Source organism: Sciurus carolinensis, chromosome 10, assembly GCF_902686445.1.
Source record: "Sciurus carolinensis chromosome 10, mSciCar1.2, whole genome shotgun sequence".
NCBI lineage: Eukaryota > Metazoa > Chordata > Mammalia > Rodentia > Sciuridae > Sciurus > Sciurus carolinensis.
This window is the reverse complement of record NC_062222.1, coordinates 111,695,465-111,720,747: the sequence shown is the minus strand read 5'-3', so window position 1 is coordinate 111,720,747 and position 25,283 is coordinate 111,695,465. Positions and strand designations below refer to the sequence as shown.

General features: G+C 35.8%; 1 protein-coding gene across 5 annotated transcripts in view; it reads right to left on the bottom strand.

The window, feature by feature from the left end:
- Positions 1-25,283, bottom strand: part of Arap2 (ArfGAP with RhoGAP domain, ankyrin repeat and PH domain 2) — a 180,504-nt gene that overhangs the window by 123,613 nt on the left and 31,608 nt on the right. For all 5 annotated transcript variants that reach the window (XM_047566104.1, XM_047566103.1, XM_047566101.1 and 2 more), the window contains exons 7-9: positions 18,810-18,879; positions 11,894-12,014; positions 2,519-2,697 (exon numbers count right to left, since the gene is read on the bottom strand). In XM_047566104.1, coding sequence (XP_047422060.1) covers positions 2,519-2,697; positions 11,894-12,014; positions 18,810-18,879 — 370 coding nt within the window. The remainder of the gene's footprint in view (positions 1-2,518; positions 2,698-11,893; positions 12,015-18,809; positions 18,880-25,283) is intronic.

The window sequence follows — 25,283 nt, the reverse complement described above, 5'->3', positions numbered from 1 at the left end:
TGAAAGGAAATTTCAACATCATTTAGCACTGTTCCTAAAACAGTTGGCCCACACTGGTATAAAGCCAACTGCACTCAGAAGAAAGACACCTTCCTTCCTGAGTAGCCAACCATATACTTGATGTAAGTTCCTTTATCATGTGCGATAACCAATAAGACACTTTCCTTTGGAGAAGAAGTCATATAGCAGAACATGAAGACAGATGAGACTAGAATGATGTGTCAGGACCTGAACATGTATGGCCTTCCTTAACTTCTTCACTTGGGCTTGAGCCCACTCATTCCTTAAGTATTCACTCAAGCACAAGAGCTTTAAGAACTGACTTCATATAAGATGCAATCATAAAATAAAAAAACAAAAGTGCATCCACAAACAATAATGTAATTTTTAAAGGTACATATACAGACATGTCAATGCATAGAAAGACTTGAAATGTATCCATATCAAAAAATGTATTTACTTGTCAAAGATAGAGAGGAGTTCAGTTTCAGTGCTTCATTTTTTAAGGGAAATACATTCATAACTTATGTACATGGAAGTGTGTATAATTACCACAGTTCTCTGTTGTACCTCTCTGTAACTCCAGCACAACCTAATAGAGCACTAAGCTCATCACCCATGACTGGTCTTATGCAGCTTTTTCTACTTCCAAGTAAGAAGAGTGCCCAACCTGGCACACCATGTTTATTGAATGAATACACCCCAACTCCTAGACAATGAAATGATTAACAAAAAGAATCTTTGGGCTATTTCTAAAAGGTCAAAAGTCAGAAAATTTCTTTTCAACCTAGACTTCAAAAAGACAGCTTGGTATGACTGTTAAGGAGCCAAGCTAAGGGTTATAAAGCCTAGGTTTTAAATTAAACTTTGCATAGTAAGCTGTAATCCCAAGATAAATTACTTAATCCTTGCTTTCCTCATCTATAAAACACAGATGAGAGTATCTTTTCCCTATATTAGTAAGATTAAAAGAGAATACTTATAAATAAGCATAGTCCTGATACTCAATGAATGGGAATCATTATTGTGCCTTTCATCTCAATCACTAAAGTAATAATTTCAATTTTTTGCTAATCAAAAAGTGTTAATAAAACTTCTAAAATATCTCTCTTCTAGAAAATAACAAACTGACAATCTTACTAATATGAGCAATGAAACACATCAAGTCCATCAGGTCTGTAAAAGTGGGAAAAAAAAAAAAAAAAAAAAAAGAACAATTCTGCAGAGTAACTTCCATACAGATATAAGCAAATCATGCATTTTTAACCTTGGTTCCAGTAAGAAAAGTTTTAATCATCCAAATTCACAGACTGAAAATGCTCCTACTTGGTTCACACACATTATTAAGTTGTACATCACTGTTCTTCTTGAGGAATTTGCTAACTATCTAAGTTATTAGTATGCCGACAGTGCTCAATGATGCCTTCCACAGTTAATTGGCTAAGAAATCTTATCCAAAAAATTTAATGAATAAGTTCACATTGAGGTTCAGAGGATGCTTTGGATAAAGATCTATAGTTATTTTTTAGAAAAAAAATTACTGCTTGTTTTCAGTGGCTATCTCTATTTTTAGTTATGAAAACAACATTTATACTTCACCTTACCATAACCCATTATAATTATCATAAAATGAGTTCATCTTAGATCAGATATCCCAAGCACATGTTTAATTACACAAATAATTACTAAGCACCTAATATATTCTAGGATAAAGATTAAAAAAAAAAGAGGTATTTCCCAAAAAGGAACAAAAAGAATTTTCTTTTACATATTAAAACCCAGCCAGAAATAACTACAGAAAAGATAGTCTACAAAATCAAATAAAGCTAACAAGACTCAGTAATACCTTATTTCACCATCAGTCTCCTCAAAAATTTCTTTAATCAGTCTTTTCATATTAACCAAATTCAATAACCCAACAATCCAAATCTGTTTTATTTATGCACATGTGACATTTGTGTACAGACAAGATATGGATATGTTTGTACTCATATATATACATATATGTAAATATTTTAAATACACACATATATCTCACTTATCTCAAGTAAACAGGTTTCCATTGGTAAAAAAAAAATCTGCTGAAAAACACATAAAAACAAACAAAAACAATAAAATCCTGTAAACTCAAGTGACTATGTTACCTGTTTTTTATAATATTTTTAGCAGAAAAGTAAAAGCAGCATAACAGGTGCAGAACTGGGCCTATTTCATCAACAGCCATAATGGTTAATTGGTTCTTAATTATTCTCTCTTTTAGTTTTATGTTACTTCAACTAAGGAATATGTAATGTTTTAAAACTTATTTAACAATTCTATTTTCTTAGTCCTTTAAAAAAGATGATGTCAGGTCTCAAGTATTTAGACACATTTTCTGAAACAGAAAATTCAACCATTCTCTTTGTTTTAGTTAGTATAGAAATCACTGCAAAAGAAAAACACACTAATAACTCTGACAAACCACAATTGTTACTATAATCAAAGAACAGCAATTGGCAATTAATATAACACTGCTCACCTGTTCATTTTTGCAAAGCCACACGCTGTTTCCCTTTAACACAGTGAAAATTTTGGCTTTATACCCTCTCAGTTCCAGATATCCACATTTCTCAGGTGCAATAGCTGCTTGAGACTGTGAAGTAAAGGACTGTGATTTCAGTGCATTTAATAGTATGCTGATCCAGTCATTTCTCTCCTCTGAAAATAGACAGGCGAAAATATTTAAGTCTATATGTAAGTCACATAGACACAGAAATGTCAGCAAGGAATCTGCTTCCTTTGAAAAAATAGATAATTCATATTTTTCCCCCCACAACCATAATCTAAACACTGTTGTGGGAAGGGACAAGGGCCCAACTCTTCAAGGGAAAAGAAAAAAATACTACTCAGTTGTTACTGAACCAGTATCACCAGCTTCTGGTTGCTTATCAGAAATACAAAATCTCAACCAGGTGCCATGGTGCACACCTGCAATCCCAGCTGAGGTTTAGGTAGGAGGACCTTGAGTTCAAAGCCAGTCTCATCAACTTAGCAAGGCCCTAAGTAACTCAGGGAGACCTTGTCTCTAAATAAAATATAAAAAAGGGGCTGGGGATGTGGCTCATTGGTTAAGCGATCCTGAGTTCAATCCCCAGTACCAAAAAAAAAAAAAGGGAAAAGAAAAAAAAAAAAAAGAAATACAAAATCTCAGGTCTCACTACAGACCTTATGAATCAGAATCTGCATTTTAAAAAGAACTCCAGGCAACCTAAGTTCTTTTCAATGTATGAGGAACACTCCTTCAGATGATTCATAGATTGGATATTTTTCTTTCAGTAAAAGACAGTAATATTGCAACCCAACAATTAATAACTGAATATGACAATTCCATCTCCAAAATACCCAGAAAACCCTGTGTCCTAAACCTGCCCTAAAATTCATCCTTCCATTCCACTCCCAGAAAGAGCAACAGCTCAGCAGACGAATTAACACTTGGTCCTTCTACTCCCTCCACAAAAGTTAAGTGACCTTCAACTATGCACCACACACTGTGTTAGGAGCACAGGAATTCGATTTGGTCCCCATAGACCAATCGAAGCTGTAAGTCAAGTTAGATATGAACATATAATGGAACACAGAATAGTATAAATGTCATATGAATGGTATTAAATAATATATGAGTCAATTCAGATGAGGTAAGTGATTTGCTGAAGGTCAAACAGCAAGTTAGTATTAAAATTAGGACAATTAAATGTTTTAACTCTCATACAACTGTTTTTGGCACCAACATGTATAAAGGGTTATTTGTGCTAGGTCTTGATGATGAGGAGCAATTCAAAACGGGCTTGAGAGAGGGAAGAGCAGAACAGAATTTTGAGCAAGGACAACACAAGAACACAGGCAGGAAGAACCAACATCTGTTAGGGACTAACTTAAGTAGGTTTATAATTTTGAACTCAATAATGGGAAATACGGCTAGAAAATCTGCACTGCCTATCTGAAGAATTTTGGTTTTATTATAGAGGCGAAAGATAACCATGTTGGGATTCTTAGCAAGCAAAGAACACAATTAATGTCATTAGGATGATGACAGGTGGGCCAAACCGGAAGCTTCGGGAACAAGAGAGAGACAGTGGAGACTTTGCAGTACAAGAAAATGGAAGCAGAAGAACAAACGTATGGAGGACGAAGACATTAGGGGATAAAACCTGGCTGAGGCTTCGAGTATGTCTGATGGATATTCTAGAAAATAAGTAACCACTACCAGGTAGCTTGACGTCATGAGCTGGCAGGCAAAGGTGGAAGGATTCAAGGGGACACCTCGGGTTCAGTGCCCTAGCATGAGCACCTGGCAGCTGACAGTAACATGCAAGCACAGGAAGCTACTCCATAGGAGACCCAGGGACACGGAGAAGTGGCAAATTCTGAGGTACCACCACATCTACGAGACTGGAAAATGGGCCACCAAACAAATGGGGAAGTGCTTAACAAGGCAAAAGAGAAAAACGAAAACGAAAAACAAAAACAGGAACAAAACAAAACAGAGTGAATCCCAGGTAGGAAAGATTTTCATGGAAAGAATAAGCAGGACCCGAATTCGAGAACTGGGAGAGTTTCTCAGATCCTTCTAAGAAAGTTCTGCCCATAGCAACTTCACTGGGGATTAAAATTAAGTCTCTATATTAGACTGACTCACATTCAAATCTAGTCATTTCATAATGAGCCTTAATTTTTAAATTATCTTCATTCCTGCTCACCTATTAAAAAACAAAAGTAAAAGCAGCTACATCAACGACTGGAAGCCAAAGTGTTTATTAAAAACCGATTCAACAATACTTTTTTACAGGGGTTATGAAATCCCCAACTGGGGCTTTCAGGATAAAATATTTTTACCAAAATGTCCCCAGCACTGTTATGTGTCCTAAACTAAAGATGGCAGAGTACTCTGGTAGCTAAGTGAATTAACAGGCAGTGACTCCCTGCAGTTTTACAACTACATAAATAGATCCAGATTGCACTATGTTGATATTCTACATTTTTAGGAACAGCTACAGAGCTTCCACGTAACTCAGGTATTACTTAAGATCATTAGTTTCACACAATATGTCTCTGCCAAGTAAATGGATATCATAGCTTTTATTTGTTTGCTTGTTTGTGTTAATCTACAAAAATCAGTTTGAAATGTAGGCCATAATTTCATGAACTGGTCAAAGTGAGGCCTTTTAGATCACTGATATTATTTGCCTCAAATTCTCAGGAATTCATTTGAAACTGGCAATTGCATATTTTATTCTTATGTATATCATGGCAGCATCACAACACACGATTCCCTAAAATTCTCTCACCTCTGGGGACCTCCATTACTAATAGGAAGCAAACAATTATGAAGATCAATAAGAACAAGAATTAATAGTAGATTCAGTCTTAATTCTCCATGTTGTAACCGAGTCTCTTTCATGCAGTGGGGTCCACTTCATCTTTGAATATAATCCCTGGTGCTTTGCCACTACCGACTTACTTCATAACTGACTTTATCCCCCTTATTCTTCTCCCTTTTGCCATCCCCAGCCTTGAGGGATTAATATTCTCCTGTACTAAGCAGAGTTCTCTGCCCTTCCTCTCAATGTACACAAGAAAAAAGAAACTCTGAACCTGGAACAACAGCTCTTTCAAGAATATAAGTTAAATATTAATTAAATCTACTCATAATAATACTTGGGAAACAGGTCTTTATCCTCCTTTAAAGCTCTAGTTCCCCCAGAAATTAGAAAGGTAACCTCTATGATGTAAGTTCACCAATTTTATCCTTTGCTAGCTAAACAATAAAACTTCTTTTTCCTTTTTCTTAAAATTTCCTTCTATAATTGGATCAGCATCAGGGATAAGACCACCAGGCTTTTGGAATCAACGCTGAGAAAGAGTGAACAGATAATGCAAACACAGTAAATTGGACAGCAAGCATCATTTGTATTTGGCTTTGAGAAACATGTCTCCTTACACATGGGTGAATGTGCTTTGATAACTCACAATATTCCAAACCAAATTATAATTTTGCCTTGGAAAAGTGTCTTGGGCAAAGCTAGAGACTGGGCTAGTAGCTTCTGTCTGCTCTTCACACTAAGATACAGTAGTAGTCCTTACCATGGTTTCACTTTTGCAGTTTCAATGACCTGAGGTTAACTACAATCCAAAAATATTAAATGGAAAATTCCAGAAATAAATAATTCATGAGTTTTAAATTGCACACTATTCTAAGAAGTGATAAAATCTTGCTCTGTTCCACCATCCCACCCCAGGACATTAGTCACCCCATAGTCCAGCATATCCACACTGTTCTGTGTATGATACTCATCCATTAGTCACTCAGTAACCCTGTTAGCTGTCACAGTATCATAGTATGTATGTTCAAGTAATTCTTAGCTTGCAAAATAACAGCTCCAAAGCACAATAGTGGTGAAACTGGCAATTTGGATATGCCAAAGACAAGCTGGGGGTGTTTCAAGTGAAAAGGTAAAAGTACAATAAGATATGGGGGGTGGGGGAAGGAGAGAGCACATGCAACCACATTCACATAAATTTTATTACCGTACATATTGCTGTAACTTTTCCACTTTACTATTAGTTATGGCTGTTAATTTCTTACTGTGCATAATTTATGAATTGAACTTTATCATGGGTATGTACATATAAGAAAGAACATAGTATGTACAGAAACTATGACTCAGTCATACACTGGGATCAGAGTATATATTACTATTGTTCTTTTGTTCCTTCCAATAACAAATATCTATTAATTGTCTATCTTTATCTTAGCACTATACTAAGCACTCTTTCTTCTACCTTAACTATGGCTTTGCTTTAAGTATAACATTCCAGTTAGGAAGAAAAGGAGTAACAGGAAAAAAGAATAAGTGATTTTGCTAGAATATAAATCAAAGACAACAGCAATTTCTTCAACCTGAAATTAGTTCTTGAGGTTTTCAGAAAGGTCAACTTATAAGAATCAAATAAAGGAGTTAAACAAAAATTAACAGAAAAGATTAAATGTTCTCAGACTACCAGACTTAGTAGTAGGTATACTCATCAGTTAAAAACTGATTGATTATACCAGAGAAAACTATGAACACGCAAATAAACAATGATGTAATTTTGCCACGAATTGTGGCACCTACCTATAATCCCAGCAACTCAGGCAGAGGAGTTGGGGGACTTCAAGCTCAGGTCTAGCCTGGACAATTTAGCAAGACCCAAATATAGCAAGAAACAAATTTTTAAAGGGCCTGGGATATAACCCAGTGGTAGAAATCTTGCCTAGCATGTGTGAAGCCAAGTTCAGTCTCCAGTATCAAAAATCATCAATACCATCATCAACATCATCATCAAACAAGGTTTAATCGGCTCTTTGGACCTTTACTATTGATATAATCTGATCTATCTGACAAAGATCTCTCAACGTCATTCATGATTGACATTAGGGAAGGAAATACTGCACACCACACATCATACAAACATTTACTGAGCACCTACTACACCCCAAGAATTACTCTGAATACCAGGAGTGGAGCATGAACAAGGCAGACCAAGGCCTTACTCTCCAGTAGTTTATGCTCTAGTAGGAGGAGAATGGCCGTAAGAGCTTAGATATTGGGTACCATATGTTACAAGTCACAAAGCACAGGATGAGGGGCACAGGGAGTGCTATTTTATATAGGGTAATAGAAAACACCTCAGAAAAATAGGAATGGTAAAGCAAAAGTCTAATGGCCTTGGAAGCAATGGAGTCAGCCAGGAGGGTCTTTGGAGGACAGCATGCCAGGATAAGAGAGCAGCACCTGGCAGGGCCCCAGGAAACAACAGGTGTGCATGTTAAGCAACAAGAGATCCCTGTAGTTGAAATATAGTGGGGGATGGGGACATGGAAGGAAATAGGACAGAGAGACCAAGGTTCCACCATGGAGGGGCTTTGGGACATTAGAAGTACTTTACTCTCAGTAAGATAGAAACACAAGGTAACGCTGAAGGGGACTACATGATCTGACTTTCATGTTGAATGATTCTCTCACAACTGTACTGACAATATGACTGTCTTCAATCAGGGAAAGTGATCAATATAACACAGACAGAAGTGGTGGCTTGGAGTACAGAGGTAAAGGTGGAAGTGTTGAGAACTGGTCAGTATCTGGGCATATTTCCAACATCAAACTGACAAGATTTGATAATGGACTGGATGTGAGATATAAAAGAAGGACTTAAGAATGAAAACCACAATTCAAGGCCTAGGTCTGTGAGTCTCCCTCTTACTGTGATGAGGAAGGTCACAGAGGAAGGTTCAGTGGAGAGGGTGAAAGCGGGAATTTGGACATTTGAAGTCTGAGATGCCATTAAACATCCATGTTGAGCGGTCAGGTAGGCAGCTGAATATACAGATCAGGAGTACAGAAGTAGATCAGAAATGGAGGTACTTATTTGAGATTAGTCACTTTAAAACCATAAGAACTTCTTCAAAACCAAATTTGTGGCCCTACAATACAATATTTTAAAAGGAACTAGGAATCCTATCAAAATCATGAACCATGTCAGAAAATTCCAGAACACCATAAATTAAGTCTATAAAGAAGATCCTTGGCCACCATTGTTAATAGCATTAAGTGGGGTAAGAGAGTAAAGGGACAATATGTATTTCTTGTCTTGCTTCTAAAAACATTGAAGATTTCAAAGAAGGGATGACTGCACAAAACAACTAAGGAGAATTTATCAAGGATATTTAAAAAAAAAAATTTTTCCAGTATCATCAGTATCACAGCCACCACTGGAAGGCTTATAATGTTGCCCCAAAACAACTGAGAGCATGACCCCCTTGCCTGTCTCTCAGGGGTCTTGAGCACACTAAGTTAAACAGAAATCCACAGCTGAGAGCCAGTCAGAAAATGTCCCAAATGGAAAAGCTACTCAGAATTCTTCAGCTCTCTTCTAACCATGAGAAGTGCCCACTCAAAATATCACCTGTTACAGGTGCCACTGGAACAGACTGACCAGACAGATCGTGAACTGATAACATTCTTCACTCCAACTTTCACCGTTCATCCCAATTGTTCTGCTTGAGAACAAGAGGAGTTAGACTAAACTTCCCACTTGAGGAAAAGTATTTTTAAAATGTTATTTCAATATAATTCTCTTTCACTAATAGAGTAATAATATTTATCAGGAAACTTAAAGGAATTTAAGTCTTAGTGACTTGTATAGAAAAGATGTCAAATTCCAGTCCTGTCTTAGCCATGCTGCTGGGTGGTGAGCAGTTCAGAAACAGTGACACTGGTTTCAGGGAAGATTTGATAATGGACTGGATGTGAGATATAAAAGAAGGACTTAAGAATGAAGACCACAACTCAAGGCCTAGGCCTGTGAGTCTAGGCCTAAGTTGTACATAAGTCATTCAAAACCTCTTCAACCAAAGTGAAGAAAGTCATCTGTTAAGTTATCAAATCATTCCCCTCTCTGTCCTAAATTTGATTTTGCTTCATTATACTCAAACAAACTTTAATTTAGAATTCAACCTAGTAAGCCAATTTTTTTCATAAGACATTATAGTTGATTTCTCACTTCCCAAAAAATAAAAATCAACCATTTATACATGTGGGAGGATGATCATTTTATAATACAAATTGAGTATCTTCTTAAAGGCGCCATTCTAAAAACACAAACACACATGTATCACTTACAATAAGGACATACACATCCTTCTACATAAAAATTTTAAAGTGTAAGTTGTCACTATGTAAAAACTTCCAGTAAAAATAACTTATTCAGTAACTCCATGTAGAAAAAGCCTCAGTCTTTACTAAAGCAATGTTTCCATGGTTTCAAAAATTAAAGACCTATGATTTACTTAAACAAAAGAACTTACACCAAAGATAATGAAATCTTACACTAAGTTCATATAAAAAAAAAAGATCTACATACCACATAAGAATTTATTGGCTAATTGTAAACGTGTAACTTTTAAATTTGTGTGAGTTGATACATTCTACTTAAATAAAATGTGTCTGCTTAACTTTTAAGGCAGAATGTAAATATGGCTATAGAGATTTTTTACAGAGGTCTGTTTTAAAATGCAGAATGCACCGCATATGTGACATTCACTTCAAGAGGCCCAGGGGAGGTGACAAGCTCCTCAAAGAAACAGGCAGCCACCTCTAAGGGCAGTGGAAACCAAACCATAAGGAAAGAGTGTCACAGTGGCCAATCGAGAGGAGCAATACTGTGTTTTTCAAGAAATACAGGATGAGTACAAATATGATTTCAAATGAAAACCCATATTGAGCATCACAACTGTGGGTAAGTTTCTGAATTTTAGGCAATGATTCACAAAAGTGGCTCCTCAGATAGGCAATTCTTGATAAAATTCTCCAGGAAAAGGATTAGCAAACTGAAACTATTTTGTGAAAACAATGACCAGATTTAGGCTGCAGGCCATACAATTTGCTGACCTTGGCTTTAGGGACACAGTTTCTGGCTTTTTTTTTTTTTTTTTTTAAATATTAAGTAAGAAACATTTTTACATTAAATCCATGCAATATATGTAGATATGTTTCACAATATAATATTTACTATAAGCAATGCACGTTATCATTTTATTTTTTAACAAAGAGTGCTTTTGTTTTTGGTACCATCATAAAGACAGATCACTAAGCTGTTCTCACAAATCAGCAGAAATTCATAGTTTGGAAAAGATTTCACCAGTGTGAAAGTTAGCTAGGATGCATTCATTACTGATTATTCCGAGCAATACAGGAAACTTTCTAGTAATATATAATATTTATTGAACTCTTTCTTTGTGTCATACACTGCCTATATTCTAGCAATCTAACATTTTTAAAAAGAGACGGGGTTACCCAATAATAACTAACACAGTGGTAGTTTCCAACTCCTGGTGATTATTTTCATCTTGTAAAATGGGATAATAATTATAATACACATCTCATAAGATGCTGTGAAAATGAAGATTTTAGCATAATGTCTGGCACATTTCAAGTATTTACCCAGTTTTCCATACCATTATTATTCAAATAAAGCCCTAGAAAAATCAAGTTTAATCATATATCTATACTTCAATAAAAGAAAGCAGTCCTTAAAATAAGTTAAAATTTCAATTCTTTAATTAAGGAAATGACCTTACCTATGTTATTTCAAATTGAGGAAATGACTTTACCTATGATATTTCAAATTGGTGAGGTTTATAATAATGACATTTTAGATAGTCAAAAAAATATACAACACAGAATTTTGAACTCCCCTGGCTTCTCGTTCCCCAACTAAACAAAATTCAGGAAAGATTCCTCTGTACATGTTTAGATACAATCCAGAAAACACTTGCCATCTTTAGATCAATTTTTACCATCAAGTGATCCATAATAGATGACAAACTTGGAAAAAAAAATTCAAGAAATAAAATCAATGCTTCACAAAATGTAAAAAAAATGATTGGTGTGCCTGTGCACTAAGCTTAAGCTAAAAATCTGTCCTACATAAACTTCCTCATAAATTCGACTTCCTAATAGGAAAACTGTTTTGCATATTAAATAGCTATTTTGCATTACCCAAAGAAGAGCTTAAAGTGACTTCTTGAAAGCCCATTCCTGCTACTTTTTCACTGCTGTATCTCTGAGTTAGAAGAGTGCCTGGCACTTGAGAGCTCCTCACTAAATATTTGCTGCAAAAAAGGACATTGAGCAAACCACAAATAACTTCTCCACTTATTTAGGTTTCACGTTGTGCATTTTTTAAATAGTTTTGACACCTAAATCATTTAAAACTAACATTTTAAAATTTCTTCGCATTTCTCTTTTAGCTGGTTTGTTAAGCCTGGTCGAAAATTAATGTCCACATTTTTGAAGGGATAAAGAAATAATCTTACCTTCTTTTTCTACTCTAAACACAAAAGTCCTTTGTGTTGTAACAACTTCAAATTTGTTGTCTCCTTGAACTCGTACTGTAGATACAGCAGAAAGGGGAATTATTCCTTTTGAATACATCTCCTGTATTGGTTGAAGAAAAAGACACATTAGAATGAAATTTTCTTGATCTTATCAGAAAAAGAATGACATAGCATATACAACCCTTCTACAATTTCAATCAAATTTTTTAAATGACATACAAATCTACTGATTTAATTCCCCAGAAAGGAATTTATTAATGCCCCTTTCTTTTAAGGGAGATGTCTTTTCACTTTTCTCTTCATCTGGAATTAAAAGACAAAGAATTGAATGTAAATAAACCTACTAGACTAGCAAAATATAGGTCTAAAAAACAGTAGCATGTGCTTTAAAATTAATCTGGTCAAAATGATTTTATGGTGTTTGCAGGCATCTGCTGGTCACAACAGGTACTGTAACTGAACCATTTCAAACTGCTGCTATTACACATTGTGAACAAAAAGTACCTAAGAAACTCCTTGGATTTTATGAATTAACCATGCTACTCAATGCTTTGATAATGAGGTGCTTATGTATCACTTTTCTTTGTTCCCCAATGACTAAAGAGTAAAAACAAATGGATTTGGCTGCTTGCAATAGGCATATACATATCATGACTTTGCTTAAAAAGGTAATTCGTAAGACTCTGAAAACTTTTTCCTCAATCTTCATTTTCCTGGACCCTCCCAAATCATTTGGAATGACCATGAAATGTCAACTATTTACTAATGGTGTACTATTTCTGTGTCTTGTGCTAGAAAGAAAATTAAGAGAGTCCTTATACATTCAAGGAGTCTCAAAATGAAAAAGCAGATGACATGATAAAAGAAAGTTAAAAACAGAATACAAAGTAAAAAAATAAGTACAAAGATGGAAATTTTCAATTCTGCTTTTTTAAAAGGGGTAAGGAGTGTTTTTACAAACGTGGTGACATTTGAGCCTGACTTTAACAAACCTTAATATTAACCAAATTGATAAGTGTGTGGAGAACATTCTGATCAGAAACCCCGAATAACCAAGGTGTAAAGAGGAGAAACAGGATAACACAGCAACATAAATAAGCAACACAGTCATAAGAGATGGCTGATATCAAATATCAAGGTCACATTGAGGAAGGTCTTAAATGTCAAAAGAGTTTGAACCCAACCCTTCTTCCATCCCCCTCCACAGCATTATCTGGGGAACTCTCAGTTTGGAGCGGGTCTCCAATAACTAGTGAGAAGAAGAATATACTAACCTATTTCATGCAGAGAGTAAGTACCAAGCTCATATCCCCCCCTGCTGTAAACAGCTGCCATGGCAGACAGGTAAGGGGCACCTGTCAGCGACCTGCTGTTCCACTGAAAGAACGGTTCTCTGCTAGCTGAGGATCTGCCCTATACCACCATGGCATTCTCTTCTAGTTCTTTAACAATTTCTTCTCCTTTATTGACTTTGCTCCAGTTTCCCATCCCAGACTTAACGTGTCAATCAAAATCCCATCCATTCTTTTTTTTTAAGTATGCAAAATAAAGGTTTATTCATTAGAGGGATATGCATAATAAAAATGTAAAGAAATACATGAAAATGAAAAAAAAAACTGTTAATTTCAACATACTAGTTAGTTACTTTAAGAGTAGGAGGAGAGGAAGCCATTTGGGTGGGAAACAGATACATTTAATAGTATTAGTAATATTTCGCTTTTTAAACACGAAGGTCACTTATAAAGATAACCACTGAATAATTTGTACTTTTTGTGATCCAAATACAGCATAAGGTATTCTAAATGAAGAGAAAGACAACAATGTAACCATTGAGTTTGTCCGTGTGGACGTCAGTATGGAAATAACATTGCCAAAAGCAGTTTCAGTGAAATACATGCCAGGAAAGGATACTGCGGGCTGGAGAGAGAAGAGGATGAAAGTGAAAATGATGAATAAAGACCACCCATTCTTTAATACCATATTAAATACCAATGCCATGTAGGCTTTCTGTCCTGTCTCCTTCCATGCAGCCCAATCTGAACATGACATTTAAAGTGTGATTCAGGAAGATGAATGGGCGACCTCACATACAAAAGGAAGAAGAAGGGTGTCAGGAAATAACCACTCACAAAACAACTGATTTCTTTTCTCTCTCTCTCTCTCTCTCTCTCTCTCTCTCTCTCTCTCTCTCTCTCTCTCTCTCTCTTTTGGTAAGTCTTCTCTAAAAAGGAAAATCCCCTCTTCCTAATTCAACCATGAACCTCATGTGAAAAGACCTCTCTCATGCCTTCCTGTCTCCTCTCCCTTCCTTCTTTATGCATCCATCTCACCATACTTCATGCTCATATTTTGAGTCATCGATAGCATGTTACTGTCCTGTAAGTACCCTGAATTTTAAAACCTAAAGTCATCAACACCTAAACACTTACCATCGATTTCTAACTGCCCATTAAGACATCACTCTGTGAGTCAGTGTGAAACAACGAACAGTCTGGACATTTGCTGTTCTTCTGCACCCACATCACCTGGACTTTCCCCACACCCAGGCGCAGCTTGCTCCCCAGCACTTGGCAACTCTGAACTCTAGCCACAGTGGCCTTCCTGAGGGTCTCTGAACGTGGATCTCTGCCCCCACCAGCAGCTCTGCATACACTGCCTGCTCCGAAAAGAACGTTCTTCACCATCCTTGCAGACTCCGTCCTCGCTCTCCTCCATGCTTCAGTATAAAAACCCTCCTAACGAATATCTTTTTGACCAGCCTGTACTCTCAGGCCCCTTATCCTAACCTGGGCAGATAACCCTAATTTAAGTCAACAGCAACCTGAACTCTTACTTTATAGTAATTATTCACTGTAACTTAAACAGCGACCACCTATACTTGATGTAATCAAACGTGATCCTTTGATTAACAGTCATGCCAAATAGACGCTGGATCATTTCTCTCTTTTCCTCACCACCTCTCTGGTAGTCAGAGCTATAGAAATATTTTCTGAATGCTCAAATCCTAGGTTCAATCAATCACAATTATACCCAAGTCTGTCAGGTCATCTTTATTATTTTTTGAAATTCATTTTTTATCATTCCTACTGAACCTATATGTTAGTCTACAACCTGATAAATTAATGCCTCGTTTGCCTCTTGACTTTCAGCTTCTTTTCCTTCTGAGAGTGCCAGCATATTATTGTTCAAAAGTCATACAGATAGAGAAAATAAAGGAAGGGTTCCTGGAGGAGGAGAGTAAGATGGGTCCTGAAGTTCGCACTGGATTTTAATGGGTGGCAATGGTTACGGAGATGCAGACAGAAGAGCATACAGGACCTACGAAGAGGGGAAATCTGGAGGAGAAAACAAGGAAGGAGATGTGTTCAAGTCCACCCCCCATCCTCCCACAGTGTAGCCAGCTCTTACAGAGAAGTCACTACAAAGAAATGCATGACATGATTAGCTCCCTAAAAGAAATCCTAAAAATGTAATTAGGTTAAGATGGCAGTATGAGGCCAAAACTTAACTACCAAGCACTCTAAAAACTGAACGGAGAGGGAGAATATCTCTCCATTGTCAAGAACCTAAAGAGGTAAGAAGGAAATGAGCATCTTTATGGAGTTTAAGGGTTACTCTGTTTCACTTGTAGTGGTCAATACCAAAGTGTGGGAGAATTAAAATGTCCAAAAACTTTATAATATATCCCTCCAATGATCTATTCCCAAACTTTAACTTGCATGAGAAATTAAAGCAGCTTATAAAAAATGTCTCTAATGGAATAGATTAACTATTTGTCTAACGTTACCTTTAAACTGTTTTTCAGTAAAGAAAAATCAAGCAGCAGTGTAGAAAAACAGGAATAAAAGGAGATTCTATCAGATCTCTTCAAAGAGATTAAAAAGCAATTCCTTAAAAATGTAATAACCTATATGCCCACAACACTGGTATTGTGTTTAACAGGTATATACTTCTAATAGAGTAATAGGAAAAGAAAAGTTCCCCAGAGGTGATCAAAACATGCTTAGGCTAAATTCTATGTCAATGAACCTCAGGAAGTTGTAGTTTCTCTAACTGCTCATTTATAATCTATGAAATCCCAAGGTAAGTCTTCTAACTTTTTTTAAACACTGTAGAGTTGTTTTTGTATTTCTCCTGTAACATCACAAGAAAAAGACAGCATAGAAACAAAAGCACTCAAAGGACAACAGGCTCCAAGTGCCTGCATTTTTCAGAGTGTAAAATTTTCTTTTAGGAAAGAAATTTTAAAGCATCCTATGAGCCTGTAACACACACTTATGTAGGTCAACTTTGTCCTTTATCTACCACATTGAGACAATGAAAAGGCCACAGGGTAATTCTGCCCTCACCACAGTAAGAATGAGGGTGAGTTAGAGTTCTTGGCAGGGGATAAGATACCACGGCTGTGGGGATGAGGCCTCATTCTAAAATAAAATGGACGAGTTCTTGTGGAAGCTTGATTGGGCAACGCTGAGAAAAGGGAAAGAAAACTAGAGAAACAGGCAACTCTGGACAGTGCCTCCTCAACACCCAGCCACTTGCTCTGCCAGTGCACATTCAGACTTAACAGACCAAAACGCTCTGTTCACATAGCTGCTAAAAGTGTGAAGACAACCAGGAGTGGGGATGGGCCACACCTACACTTCCCTTCTGCCAGGAGGGGCACAGCACAAACTGTGCCTCCTTTCCCAAAACACCCACCCCAGGGTGTCTGTACTTTGCCTAATTGAAATCAATCATCTGGACAGTACATGGGTCAAATCCCAAAGCAAACAACTGGATTCCTTTAAAAATTGGTATTAAGTGAAAAGATTTGCAATAATCTATTTTAACAAATATTTATCTCAATTTCAAACCAAGACTATCATTTTTATTGCATCAGTATCTAAAAATATGACAGACCCTCCTCCTTTCAACTGAAGCTGAGATGGACTCTGAAAAGAGAGCAGAGAGAGAAAAACTGTCCAGTTGGACACAGTTACCAGAAATTCTCTCTCAAATGGGAATAAGAATACCACCACCAACAGAGCCTCACGGCAAGAAGCCTGTCTCATTCTTGAAGAGTTTTCCTTCAATCAAACCAGAAAAGGCCACAAGTGCCAAAGAAACCAGAAGTCAGACTCCATCAGATGTAGAGTCTACACTGCACCCACCATAGCACAGAAACTGGGACAGCATTCCACTGTACTAACAAGCTAGAAATAGTAGCTAAAGCAGACATTCAGTTTTCAAAAAAAAAAAAAAAATCCCACCATCTTGCAAACCTCCAGAGGTGTGTTTGAACCTGTTACTACTCTATCTGCATCACTGAAAGTGAAGCAAAACAACTGATGCCTCTCTAAACCTTCCATTAGTGTCAGTATTACAGCATGCGGTATGCTCTAATGTCGCAGCACATGCCACATTCTGTCAAAAAAAAAAAAAAAAAAAAAAAAAAAATGTACTCCTCTACCTTGCAGCACTAAAAAAGCAATATGTGAAGTCTCTATTCATGCCACTAGTATCACCAATGCTGGGCAGTGGAAATCTCTAAATCATCAGAAAACTGTGCCAGATTATAAGCTCTAAATTAGAGAATGTGGCTGCCTTAAAAATAAAATTTTAAAAAGAAAGGATATAGTTAAGAAGAAAAATCATGTGGTTTTAATCAATTAAAAATATGACTTATTAGCTCCAAACTTTTTATTAAGGAAATTTCCAAACACAGAGAAGCTAAAAGGGAAATACCATGGGTACCCAAGTATCCTCTATATAGATTTAACAATATTTGCTCCTCGGTATCTGAGGGAAACTCATTCCAGGAATCCCTGAGACACCAAAATCTGCAGATGCTTAAGTTTCCTAAATAAAATGGTATGGAATTTGCATAGAACTTATGCACATCCTCTAGTACATTTTAAATCATCTATAGGTTACTTATAATACCTCATACAGCATAAATGCTACTAAACAGTTATTAAACTATCATTTAGGGAATTTTTAAAAAGTCTATACATGGTGAGTACAGATGCAATTTTTAAAAATATTTTTGATCCACAGGTGATTGAATCCACTGATATTCAACCCAACGTGAGAGAGGGCTGACTGTATACCTCCAGAATGTTTTAACTATATGTGTGCAAATAAATGCACATATTTACAAATATAAATGAATAGGTAACATTTGAAAAAATGTAGACATGACACTAACCCCCAACATCTCCTAAGGATAGTTCTCATACCTAAGAAGACATGCATGTCATTAATACTCAACTGCCAAAAGAAAACATTGTAACCACTTTCACCTCAGAGTCAAAAGTTTCAAAGAGCTCTACCTCTAAACAACTATTCCAGCTTCCTCTCCCACAAGCCTCCTTTGCATATTCAAATCAGGGAAAAACCACTTGCTCAGTGCTATGGTCCACACTTTTCCATCTGAGCATCTTAATATTCTCTCTGCAGATAAATCTCCTTCTTTCTAATTTCTGTATGTACAAACATTCACCATTCTCCAAGACTTGACAAAGGAAAACTCATGCAAACCTCTCCCACTCCCACAGCATGAAGCAACTGCTCCTTGCTTTTCCATTTCTACTTAAAAGTGTGGTTTGTCAACATTCCTTGGTGCTGTCTAGGAAAAAGGCAATTTCTTCTCTATCTTTTCATTGCTGACAGTATTTCTTATGGTTCATAGAAAATACTCTGCAAACAACTTTTAAATACATTAATTTTAAAAAATTGTCAATTTTATGTGTCAACAAAAAAAGTATGAAAGGAGATGTGTTTGATCTTATTCCAGTTCTTTTAATGTAGAAAATTCATCTCCAATTCTTAAAAATCAAACCACTTGCTTATTGTATGACAAACAGTATGCATAAAATAATCTTTGGAAAAAAAAAATGTAAAATGTACTTACTCTTTCATTATTGTAGTAAGAAATGCTAAGGCCATCAAATTTCACCCATCTCTTCTGAAACATGCGTTTTCTGTAACACACATGAAATTGTTATTTTTACATTCAAGTACCATGAACTTGGATTTTAAATGCATTTGTAGTGTAGCTATGCTGAGTGCATTCGGTCTGCTGTTGAGCAGTGTAGACAACAATAGGTTAAGACGGTGCAGTTTTGGGCAATGGAACATAGGATCGACAATATGCGTAACAACACTTTCTAATCAGCTAAACTAGGTTTTGTTTTGTTTTGTTTTGTTTTGTTTTAAGGATAATCTTAATGTTAAGTGCAAAACCAAGTATAGTCACAAACACTATCATTAAACCCATTTCCATTAATGAAGATAATCTTTAAATGAAGATAATACATAAAGCTTTCATCCCTCATAAAGTTTCTACACTTACTTTGCCTTGATTTTTGCTTTGGTAGAAAATATTTTGCAAAACTAACAAAGCTCTATTACTTGAATTTACCTAAATTATTATATTTTGACTAAATGGGCAGGGGAAAGCCCTGTTGAAAAATAATCATTTACAGTCACTCAAAATCCAGTGAAACATCTGTATTTTTTGAAAGAAGATCACATAAAAGGAAAATGCAATTTTAAAATGGTTATTGATGTAAAAAAACAAAAGCAAAATAATATAATAACATTTCCTATTTAGGCTCATTATTTTACATGAGGGGAGTAAAGAACTACTTCTACTTAGGTTTGTTGTTTTGTTTTGCTTATTTCCCTTCCCTTAAGTCAGACAATCCAGAGATTCTGAATATCCTGTTCTCTACAGGGCTTTCAGTCTAGACTAATACCATACAGATACTTTCAGCTTTTAACACAGATACCATATGGAAACGAACTTCCTGTTTTTTTTAAAAAAAAAAAAAAAGGCATTTCTATGTGAATAGGTAAACATGGACCACGTCTACTGTCCCTCCTTTTTGCTCTTTTCTAACACATTTAAGATAGTTGATATAATTTCCTGTGGCTTTCAGAAGATTTAAATATAGAAAAAGAACTTCCGGGCATCTGGAGAGTTTGTCTTCCGGCTGCGTGCCTGCCACACGTCCATTACTCAAGTGAATGAAGTACAGCAAGCCTCCCACGTTAATCATTAGTTAGCAGATGTGTGCTGCCTCAGATCAGATTAGAACAACTCTGATCAAATGGAGAAAATGTCTGAAGTTCATCAGTGCAGATGAATTTCACATATATGCCCTGAATCATGAAGTAATAAGAACACACAAGGACCTTCACATCAGACAACCACACTGCCCACCCAGTCCACTCTCCACCTTATTCCCTCATCTTCCTGCTTCTTAACTTCTCTTGGCCTGTCATGTGTTTTCTTCACATTGCAACATCCAACTGTGTTACAGACATCTGGTTTTTACTTCTGCCAGCAACCCAAGAGTTCTTCAAATTCCCAGCATTAAAAGTTAAAAGGTTAAAGTTAAAACATTAAGCAAACACACAATTATACATTGCATAATTAATCACTCTGCATTCATTTCTTCTTTCTCTCTGCTATACTTAAAAGGCAGGCAAATATACACCTCCCTACACAATCCCAACAGTAACTAGGTAAATCAAGATTTTGTTTTGGGCCTCCGCCCACCTTACATTGCAAATGGTGGTTAAGTTACGACTCAGCAGCATATATCATCTTTCACTGGAACATAAAAATAAAAATAGTTGCCATCTGTTGGGGAGATAAGACCTTAGGGTCTTTTATTACCCCTTCCCTTCCTCTTGCTAATTTTTTATGTTTCTGAATACATCTAAACTACCCACACAGAAATTCCTTCCCTGGTGATCCAATCCAAAGCAGATGTCAAAGCTATTCTCTTAAAGCATCTTCTACCTTCCCCCTAGCAATTAACACAAACTTGATTATACATTTAGATCATCTGCTTAATGTCAGTCTCGACACTTGCCCTTATGCCTTGCAAGGATTCAGTTCAAGAAGGTTTTCATTCTCTACAATCAACAACACAGAGACAAATATGGCACTCAAGGAGTATTTACTGAATGAATAAGCAACATGATTAAAGCATAGTCCTTTAAGATACATGGGCAGGATGATATTAAAAAAAAAAAAAAAAAAAAAAAAACGCCTAAATACCCAGCACTCATAAATAATCAGCATCTTTTAAAACAACATTTGAGGAAAGGCAGGGAAACTTCTGAAACCTCAGAATAAAATTAAACCTGCAAAAGTATCAAGCAAAAAAGTTTAGAAACATGTTTTACTTAACAATGTTGTTTTGATTTTTTTTTTTAATAAAATCTTGGAGGGGAGAGTGAGATCTTTATTTCTTATTTTTTATGTGGTGCTGAGGATCAAATGAGTGCCTCACACATAAGAGGAAAGTGCTCTACCACTGAGCTACAGTCCCAGCCCTGTAGCAATGTTTTAATTGGACTCATAAACTTTTCTTAGAATCCAGAGAGACAGCTTGAGGTCTGAGGTACCAGTTAAGAGTCTAATATCTATGCCCACAGAAAAATGAGGAAAGTAAAAGGGAAGACGGGTCAGTATTTCTTGGATTTAGGAGTCAAAGATGCTATCACTATCCATGGGCTACATCTCCTTCTCAGGCACTACACTGCAAAGGACACATTCTACCTTGGCTCTTGACACTGTTTTTGGTTTGTATGTTTTGAGATAAGATCTTGCTGTTTGTGCAGGGTGGCCTGAAACTCTCGTCCTCCTGTCTCAGCCTCTTGAGTAGCTGGGATTGTAGATATGTACCACTTTGTCCAGCTACCCGTGGCTCTTTGAGCAAGGTCCAAGAAAACTTCAGCCTAAAAAAATGTCAGCTTCTAAAACACTCTTCCAACATTTTAATTTTTGCAACTGCCAGGTAACCAGTTGTTATGGTTTGTATGTGAGGTGTCCCCCAAAAGCTTGCATGTGAGACAATGCAGGAAACTTCAGAAGAGAAATGATTGGGTTGTAAGTGTCTTAACCCAATCAGTGAATTGATCTCTGATGCTAGGGTGCAGCTGGAGGATATTGGAATTGCGGTGTGGCTTTGGGGGATATATTTGTATCCATTAAGTGGAGACTCACTCTCTCTGCTTCCTGATGATGCAAGCTGCTTCCCTCTGCCATGTTCTTCCCCCACGATGTTCTGTCTCACCTAGAGCCCCAAGGAATGGAACCAGCCTTCTAAGGACTCAGACCTCTGAAACCATGAGACCTCAAATAAACCTTTCTTCCTCTATAATTGTGCTGATCAGATCATTTGGTCACTGCAGCACAAAAGTTGACTAAAACACTATTTGATGTGTCAGTCCATTTTAAACTCAATATTTTTACAGGTTATTAAATCCCTCTAGTAACCTGTGGTGGGATAGGTAAATAAGACAAATCCTAGCCCATAAAGAAATGGAATGAGATGCACATGGAAAACAGTTCTAAGAACCACCATTCTGTAGTTGGAAGGAGTTATTTTGCAATTCTACCATCAAACTATTTCTTCTGTCATTCACTCACCCAGTCACACATCAAAATCTGGCATTTTCTCTGTGGGTGGTATCTGCTCACATGGTCTCTATGTCTAGACCCTTTCTTGCCTGATGAACTTCCCATAAACCAGTTTCTCTGCTTAAAGTTTCCCTCTAACTATGGAGATGGGAGGCACCTTCTAACCCTCGAGTTCTCAGATTAAAAGTTATTCATTCCAAATGACCAACCCACAGTTCCTTCAGGTCCTGTTTTTTCTTCTCCATTTCTTTACTTAATGACACCATTAAAATTTTAATTGAATGCAAAAACGACTTCTATTTTGTTTATCAATGTAAAACCTGTGACTACCATAGTTCCTGATATAAAATATGCTTAATATTTATTATAATGGATATAAAGTACATAATACATTTTTCACTGAAAAAATGGATACTCAAAATTGCATTTTGTAAATACAGAATAAAAAAGGTACTAAAATGCCTTTTTTCCCCCAAATTCTAAAGATCAAGATTTTCAATGACAAAATAAAAATTTGCTAAACCTACTTTGTTATTAATGAAAAGAGTGAAAGCCTGTAGGAAGGTTAAAGTTTGACATTAGTTTTGAAGTAATTTTAAAATACATTTTAGAGTTTAAAAAAAAAAAAAAAGTTTTAAGCAAAATCTCCCGAATACATCTATTCCTCAGTCCCTGAAACTATTCTACTCTCTATTTTTATGAGTTCAACTATTTAGGATATAAATATAGTGATATTGGTTAATACATATACTATGACTCATAAAGTGTTTTAAGAGTTTTCTCTGAACTAAGTCATGCCTTTCCCTTAAATTTTATTAGCTTAATTTGTTTCACTATTTAAAAAAAAAAAGATAATGTATGAAGACAATACCACCTCAGTCTAAGTTCCTACTATTATACAAACTAGATCTGAAATAATGATGCCTTAGTACAGAGAAGAGATTTTAAATTTTCAATTGTAAGTTCTGAGGATTTAATGTACATTATGATGACTATAGATAATAACATTTCTTATACACAAAATTTGCTAACAGAATATATCTTAGGTGGGGGTGGGGGTGGGGGTGCATGCCTGTAATCCCAGCAACTCAGAAGGCTAAGGTAGGCGGATTCCAAGTTTGAGACCAACTCAGAAAAGGCTCTAAGGACTTAGCAAGACCCTGTCTCAAAAGAAAATACACACACAAAAAAGTTGGGGATGTGGTTTAGTGGGTAAACAACCTTAGGTTCAATCCCTGGTACAAAAAAAAAAAAAAAAAAAAAAAAGATCTTAAGTGGTCTCACTTCAAAAAAATGAAGAATAACTAAACATGTTAATTGTGTGGTAATCATTTCACCATGTATATGTACATCAAATCCTTTCACTGCACTTTTCAAATATACACAATCTTTGTCAATCATACTTCCATAAATCTGGGAAAAAAATTTTAAATGTATTGTTCTCTATAACATATACATTGATACTTTCCTACTTTAAAATACATTATAACCCAGTTAAGATTTATCTAAATTAATCTATATAAAATTAAATAATCTATATTGCTCATTAAATGTGTCAACTTTTAAACTACTATTTTCTACAAATTAACGTCAATACTGAATTCTAATAATTGGTGAATTAAAGCTAAGAGCTTATACTTACATTCTTTCTCAAAGTATTATCCCCCTTTGTAGCAAATGGAAACTTGGCTTTAATGTTGGTAAATTAACCAAAACTTCAACTAAGCAATAAAAAGAAGAGTTTGAGAAGTCCTATACTTGTAAGTTCCAAACTACAATTTTTATTTTCAAAAATATTAGTGAACACAAAATTTTTACGAATCATCATTTCTGTTAACTATTTCTCTCATGTATTTATGAAAGTCTACTTATTAGTAGTCAATCAACTCCATGGGAAATTATCTATGATTTAATAAGAAAACTGTGAGGTGTTGTTCAAGTATTTTAAAGGATTTCTCTGAAGTTGTACCTTTTCATTAAATTCTATTTAACAGCTTAATTTATTTCATTTTTTTTAAAAAGAAAGTATAAAGACAATGCCATCTTAGTATATGTTTCTACTACCACACAATACAAACTAAATCTGAAATGATGACGATTATAGGGGTTTCAAAGTCTCAGTAAGAAACTATACTTGGTAACAAAAATAGTGAACACTTATGGTTCCAGGCACGGTGTCCAGTCATACACAAATATTAACTCATTTATTCCTCCAAATAGTCATAGGAGACAAGTGATATTTCCCCCACTTTACACAGGAAGGCACAGAGCCCCTGGCTGATTAAGTAATTTGTCCACCTCACTAGTAAAAAGTATACATGGGAATCAAATCCAGGCAGGCTCTTTTCAAAGACTCTAAACCACTATACAAAACAGACTCCAGTACATTTAAGGCAAAGCATCCTCAATATCCCTTTAGATAGTAGTAATATTTGACCTCTACACATTTTATATGTGAGCTCAATTTTGAAAAGTGCTTCCGAATTCCTTCAGGAGAAAAAGGTAAAAAGAAACAGGAAGCACATTAGCCCAGGTTTTATCTTGTTTTGTTTTTAGGGTTCTGAAGGGAAACATTTCTTCAAGAAGCTTTTTTAAGAATAATTTATGAAGCTTGTGCAGTATTATTGAACAGATTTCTATAAACTCTTCCCTTGAGCTGTGGTAGGGCAGGTGGTATAAAGTTTCAACTGCTTTCATAAAAACAGCTTCACCACCTGGTGTCAGTTTTTGTTGTCTCAAAATGTATATTTTAAAAATTCTTTTTTAACAATGATGTATAACACACCCAATTAAATCTCTATTTATGAAGTACTCACACAGAGCCACTCCTGTTAATTTCAATGCTAAATGCCAACAGGAGTTTTTTTTTTTTTTTAATTACATATTTATTTATTTATTTTTTATTATAAAATTGTAAACAAATGGGATACATGTTGTTTCTCTGTC